The sequence below is a fragment of the Miscanthus floridulus genome, chromosome 14 (assembly GCF_019320115.1).
Source record: "Miscanthus floridulus cultivar M001 chromosome 14, ASM1932011v1, whole genome shotgun sequence".
Taxonomy (NCBI): Eukaryota; Viridiplantae; Streptophyta; class Magnoliopsida; order Poales; family Poaceae; genus Miscanthus; species Miscanthus floridulus.
The window spans coordinates 9,275,255-9,282,232 of NC_089593.1; the positions used below are offsets into that span (position 1 = coordinate 9,275,255).

The window sequence follows — 6,978 nt, forward strand, 5'->3', positions numbered from 1 at the left end:
GCGGTTGGTGCCCAGGTTGGGCCAACGGTGGTGTGGGCTTGCGGGAGGAATGGCTCGAACTGGGCCGGAAGATGAGGAAGGGAGCAAGCCTGGGCCAGAGACTGAGCTGGGATCGCCGAGAGGGATGAGGCCGGATAGGGCCAAAAGGGCCTGTCGGCTAGGAAACCAAATAGAGGCTTTTCTATTTTGCTCTAGGGTAGAGAGACAGGGTTTACCTCCAAGCATAGCCAGGACAAGAACCAAACACTCATACATCTTACGCTAAATGCGGTGCATCAATTACTTGTGAACTCAATTTGGATAAGATGAGAGAGAGTTAGGTTTTCGTTTTAGAAAATAATAAATCATGCGTGCGGGTTGCATGTTGAATTCGAGTGCGGCTCGAATTCAACTAAGGTTTTAATTTTCCTCAAAAGCATTTTATTTGAATACACCTTTGTCACGTAGGTGATCAATCTTCATGACAAATAGTTCATTGTAAAAAGTTTTGAAGCTCGGATTTTGAATTTGGGGCGGGAAGGAAAAATATTTGACTTAAGTTGGACCTAACGTTTACATGCAACACCCATTCAAGCAAAAAATTTAAAAAGTTGGGGTTTTTCTATTACACAGAATCATGGAATGTTATAGTCCTTCCCCATTACAGTAATCTCATCCTCGAGATTAAGGTGGTACTCAGTCGGTGAAGAGGTGGGGTGCTGCTTCCGAAGCTCTTCTTCCTTCTCCCAAGTTGCTTCTCGTTCAGCGTGGTTGCTCCATGGAACCTTACAGAAGGGGATGGTCGTTCTTCTGGTTTCCTTGACGGCTTGATCCAGAATCTTCATAGGGTGCTCAAGGTACTCAAGTGTGTATTGTAGATCTAGGGCTTCTGTGTGGACTTGTTCTTCTGGAACTCTCAGGCACTTCCTCAGCTGTGAGATGTGGAACACATGGTGCACTCCAGCTAGGTTAGGTGGCAGCTCCAACTTGTAGGCGAGCTTCCCAATTTTCTTCAAGATCTTGTAGGGGCCTATAAAGCGGGGTGCTAGCTTTCCTTTGACGTGAAACCTCACGGTGCCTCTGAGGGGTGACACCTTAAGATACACAGTCTCCAACTTCGAAACTAAGATCTCTTCTCTTGTCAGCATAGCTCTTCTATCGAGTCTGAGCTATCTTATGGTTTTCTCTGATCTTAGCCACTTGCTCTTCAACATCTTTTATCATTGTAGGTCCAAAGAACTGTCTTTCTCTAACTTCTGACCACATGAGTGGGGTCATGCACTTTCTGCCATATAGAGCTTCAAATGGTGACATCTTCAAGCTGGGTTGATGGCTGTTGTTGTAGGAAAACTCAACAAAGGGTAGACTTCTCTCCCAATCAGATCCATAAGTCAAAACACAAGCTCTAAGCAAGTCTTCTAGAATCTGATTCACTCTTTTAGTCTGACCATTAGTCTAAGGGTGGAAAGATATGCTGTAATCCAAGGTGGTACCCATGGCCTTGTGAAAGCTCCTCCAGAACTTAGCTATGAATTGTGGTCCTCTATCTGACACAATGGTCTTTGGAGCTCCATGCAGACGTAGGATGTTGTCAACGTACAAGTTTGCAAGCTTATCAACGGTGTAAGCTATTTTCACCGGGATGTGTTGGTGTTTCGAATAAATACCAACTAGTAAATTTGTATTTGTTGCGCGTTGGGCCCGGATGGTATGCTAAAAGACACAAGGTTTATACTGGTTCGGGTAGAATATCCCTACGTCCAGTTTGCTGCTGCTGCTCGTGTTATTAGCACTAAAAGGTTCATAGTAGGGGGTACAAACGGCTGAGAGAGGGACTGGTCCCAAGTCTCTGATGGAAAGGTCGAACGGGTGCTGAGAGCTCGGTTGCTGCTCAGCTATATGTTATGTGATGCGTGGTGTGTAGAATTGATTCGTCCCCTTAGTGGGGTGCCCTGCCCTCCCTTTTATAGATCAAGGGGGAGCAGAGATTACAGACGGGAGAAAGAAGAAAAACCAGAGGCCAAGAAGGTCCTTCGAAGGTGTCGGATCTTACTTTTCCTTTGAGCCTGTCCTGCTGACACGGCAGACAGTGCTAGGGATAACATGTTTGGTGATCCTGATAGGGCCGTGCTCTAGCTTCGTTCAGCAAGTGGTCATGTCCCATCCCACTGCAGCGGGCGGCGCGACACACTAGGGTGCCGAGTCGTGACCCTATGGGGAGCAGACGGCATAGAGGCCCCATGTTTGCTACTGTAGATGACATGAGTTTCCTCCTAGACCATAGTGGTTGTCGTATGTTTCCATCAGGATTCGTGTCCAAGGGCAAATGCCGGCGCCCATAACACTGTAGGACAAATGTCGGCGCCCACAACACTGTTTGGGCTCTGACATGCCTAGAAGGGCTTAAAGCGCCCATCTGGTCATATCCTGATGGTACTTTCCTATAGGCGTGCAGGGTATGATCCTCGGTATTACGGTTGACTTGAGTTCCCCGCCTTATCTACGCACGTAGTTATGAAGGAGCGATGCACAGATGTCGGGCGAGGCAGAGCTTGCCCCTGGATGTCGGACATTGGGTGAGGCGGAGCCTACCCTTGGACATCGGGTGAGGCAGAGCTTGCCCCCGGACATCGGGTGAGGCAGAGCCAGCCCTCTTGAAAGGTCCTAATGGCTAGAGGGGGGTGAATAGCCTAATAAAAATTTCTACAACAACACTTAACCATATGGTTAGACAATTATGAGACGAAGCAAATGTTGCGCTAGTCTACTCAAAATGCAAGCCACCTACCATAATTCTAGTTTAGATAGTGTCAATTCACACAAGAGCAATGACACTACCCTATGTTAGTGTGCTCTCAAAGGCTAACTAAAGAGCCACACCAACCAAGCATACAAGCTCTCACAATTAGCTACACTAAAGAGCTTGACAACTAGTTTGCGGTAATGTAAAGAGTGGGCAAGAAGGTTATACCGCCGTGTAGATGTATAAACCAATCAATCACAAGTGTGGATAACAATGAAAACCAATCACCTCGGAATCAAAGGATGAACACAATGATTTTTTACCAAGATTCACTTGCTTGCCGGCAAGCTAGTCCTCGTTGTGGCGATTCACTCACTTGGAGGTTCACGCGCTAATTGGCATCACACGCCAAACCCTCAATAGGGTGCCGCACAACCAACACAAGATGAGGATCACACAAGCCACGAGCAATCCACTAGAGTACCTTTTGGTGCTCCATCGGGGAAAGGTCAAGAACCCCTCACAATCACCACGATCGGAGCCAGAGACAATCACCAACCTCCGCTCGACGATCCTCGCTGCTCCAAGCCGTCTAGGTGGCGGCAACCACCAAGAGTGACAAGTGAATCCCGCAGCGAAACACGAACACCAAGTGCCTCTAGATGCAATCACTCAAGCAATGCACTTGGATTCACTCCCAATCTCACAAAGATGTTTAATCTATGATGGAAATGAGTGGGAGGGCTTTGGCTAAGCTCACAAGGTTGCTATGTCAATGGAAATGGCCAAAGATGTGAGCTATAGCCGGCCATGGGGCTTAAATAGAAGCCCCCACAAAATATAGCCGTTATACCCCTTCACTGGGCATAACGCGGACTGACCGGACGCTCCGGTCAGTTGACCGGACGCTGAGCCCCCAGCGTCCGGTCGCTCGTAGTCAGCCATGTGTCTGGCTCCAACGGTCATCTGCCTTGACCGATTGGACGCTCCGGTCAGTTGACCGATGCTAGCATCTCACTGTTACACATGACCAGACGCGCCGGTCCCTCAGAGGTCCAGCGTCCGGTCACTGTATAACCAGTGACACTAACTCGTTTTTACTTCTAACTTCTCCACCCTTGCTCAAATGTGCTAACCACCAAGTGTATCACCTTGTGCACATGTGTTAGCATATTTTCACAAATATTTTCAAGGGTGTTAGCACTCCACTAGATCCTAAATGCATATGCAATGAATTAGAGCATCTAGTGGCACTTTGATAACCGCATTCCGATATGAGTTTCACCCTTCTTAATAGTACGGCTATCAACCCTAAATGTGATCACACTCTAAGTGTCTTGATCACCAAAATAAAATAGCTCCTTTGGTTTATACCTTTGCCTTGAGCTTTTTGTTTTTCTCTTTCTTCTTTCCAAGTCCGAGCACTTGTTCTTTACCATGCCATCACCATTGTCATGTTATGATCTTCAGTAGCTTCTCTACTTGAAGTGTGCTACCTATCTCATGATCACTTGATAAACTAGGTTAGCACTTAGGGTTTCATCAATTCACCAAAACCAAACTAGAGCTTTCAATCTCCCCCTTTTTGGTAATTGATGACAACCCTTATACAAAGATATGAATTAAAATTCAATTGAATCCATGTTGCTTGCCCAAGCATATTTACCATGTGTAAAAGGATATGGATAAGTTTCATGAACCCCAAATGGTAGCAATTGCTCCCCCTACATATGTGCTAAGAGTTTGGATTGTAGCTTGCACATATGCTTATATAGGAAATATAGGAGTCAATGTCTACCAAATGATGCTAAGATATAAAAGATGGACCTTTGAAGCATGATACCAATCGGAGTGCACCATTATACCATCCTTAGCACCATGGTTAGCTTTCTATCACTTGGAAACATACTTTGAAAAGATACCATTTGTAAAAACTTACTTGGAAAAGAAAGTTATATAGTGATTTCATCTCATCATTTAATCTTACAACTATCATACACCACACAAGCATGGATATTGAAATTTAAAACTTGTGCCATGCAAGCAAAACATATGAAATGCACATTCAAATGCACCATACAAGTTCATGAGCTTGCTCCCCCTACTTGTGTGCTCAAAATTTTAATTTATCCCTTTCCTTTTTCACTTCTCTCCCCCTATGTCATATATCAAGTATATCTTTATGTTTCTCCCCTTTTTCACTATTTTTACTACTATCTTTGTTTCTCTCCCCCTTTGTCATCAATGACCACAAAGGTTCTAAATATAGATAGTGTTACTTGTAGGGTCGAGATTATCAATATCAATCAATGGGGTGAGGATCATTTTCCCAAATTTGGTTCAAACTAGAATATATGCCAAAGATATTTAACTCGGTTTGATCCAAGGACAAGCTTCTTCACACCTCCAAATAAGGGTTATCTTGTACCATGTTGAGTTAAACACTTAGAGCTTATTTTCTAGATTAAACACTAGGTTTACAAGCCCATAAACATGTCATATGCTATCACTAAATCAAGTCAAGCATAGAAGCAATAGTGATACCATATAAACATCAAATTCATTTGATTTTCATGAATGAGCCTAATGAAATAGAACCACTTGAAGGGTCTAAATAAAATTGAAAATATGACTAGATGCACTAATCATGTCCTTAGCAAGGATGTATGCTATGCCAATCAACTTTTACCTTGGATTGCTCGAAGGAGAGGCATGTCATATGAGTGAGGGGTGCATCAACACATATTTGAGAAATCCAATATGTTCAACTCATTCCTTAGCTTGCAAAACCTTTTCTCATCCAATGGCTTAGTGAATATATCGGCAAGTTGATCTTCGGTGCCTACACTCTCAATGCAAATGTCCCCTTTTTGTTGGTGATCTCTTATGAAATGATGGCGGACATCAATGTGCTTTGTTCTTGCATGTTGCACTGGATTGTTGGTTAGCTTGATTGCACTCTCATTGTCACATAGCAATGGCACTTTCTTGAACTTGATTCCAAAGTCACTCAAAGTGGCCTTCATCCAAAATATTTGTGCACAACAACTATCGGCGGATATGTATTCGGCTTCGGCGGTTGATAATGCAACACTATTTTGTTTCTTTGATGACCATGAAACAAGTGATCTTCTCAACAATTGACATGTACCCGAGGTGCTCTTCCTTTCAACCTTGCATCCCGCATAATCCGAGTTGGAGTAACCAACTAGCTCAAACTTTGCTCCTTTGGGATACCACAAACCAACATTTGGTGTATGCTTCAAGTACCTCAATATCCTCTTTGTAGCCTTCAAATGACTTTCTCTTGGTGAGGCTTGAAATCTTGCACACATGCATACACTAAACATGACATCCAGCCTTGATGCGGTCACATAGAGTAGGCTTCCAATCATAGACCGATACAACTTTTGATCCATCATATTTTCACTTGCATCACTATCCAAGTTGCCATTGGTTCCCATTGGTGTGCTAATGACTTTGCTATTACTCATGCCAAACTTCTTGATCATGTCCTTGATATACTTGCCTTGACTTACAAATGTACCATTCTTAAATTGCTTGATTTGAAGACCAAGGAAGTAACTTAACTCTCCAATCATGGACATCTCAAACTCATTAGCCATCATCTTTCCAAACTCATCACAAAAATCTTGATTGGTTGATCCAAAAATGATATCATCAACATAAATTTGCAACACAAATAGATCTTTTCCAATCTTCTTGATGAAAAGAGTAGTATCAACCTTGCCCATTGTGAATCCTTTAGAGAGTAGGAAGTCCCTCAATCTCTCATACCATGCTCTAGGTGCTTGCTTCAAGCCATACAATTTTTTCTTCAATTTGTATACATGGTTGGGCTTCTTATCATCTTCAAAACTGGGAGGTTGCTCAACATATACTTCTTCATTGATGTAGCCATTGAGAAATGCACTTTTCACATCCATTTGGTACAACTTGATGTTGTGGGCACAAGCATAGGCTAGCAAGATTCTAATTGCTTCCAATCTAGCAACCAGGGCATATGTTTCTCTAAAGTCAAGACTTTCAACTTGTGTATAGCCTTGTGCTACTAATCTTGCTTTGTTCCTTACTACTATCCCATCTTGATCTTGCTTGTTTCTAAAAACCCATTTGGTTTCAATCACATTGTGTCCCTTTGGTCTCTCTACTAATTCCCAAACTTGATTTCTTGTGAAGTTATTCAATTCTTCATGTATAGCATTCACCCAATCAACATCCTTCAATGCTTCATC

General features: G+C 43.3%; 1 protein-coding gene across 1 annotated transcript; it reads right to left on the reverse strand.

Annotated features, from left to right (window-relative positions):
• Positions 1–614: 614 nt before the first annotated feature.
• On the reverse strand, positions 615–1,127 carry LOC136502996 (uncharacterized). The gene has a single exon (XM_066498220.1). It carries the CDS (start codon positions 1,125–1,127, stop codon positions 615–617), a length of 513 nt encoding a protein of 170 aa, XP_066354317.1.
• Between the last annotated feature and the right edge of the window lie 5,851 nt (positions 1,128–6,978).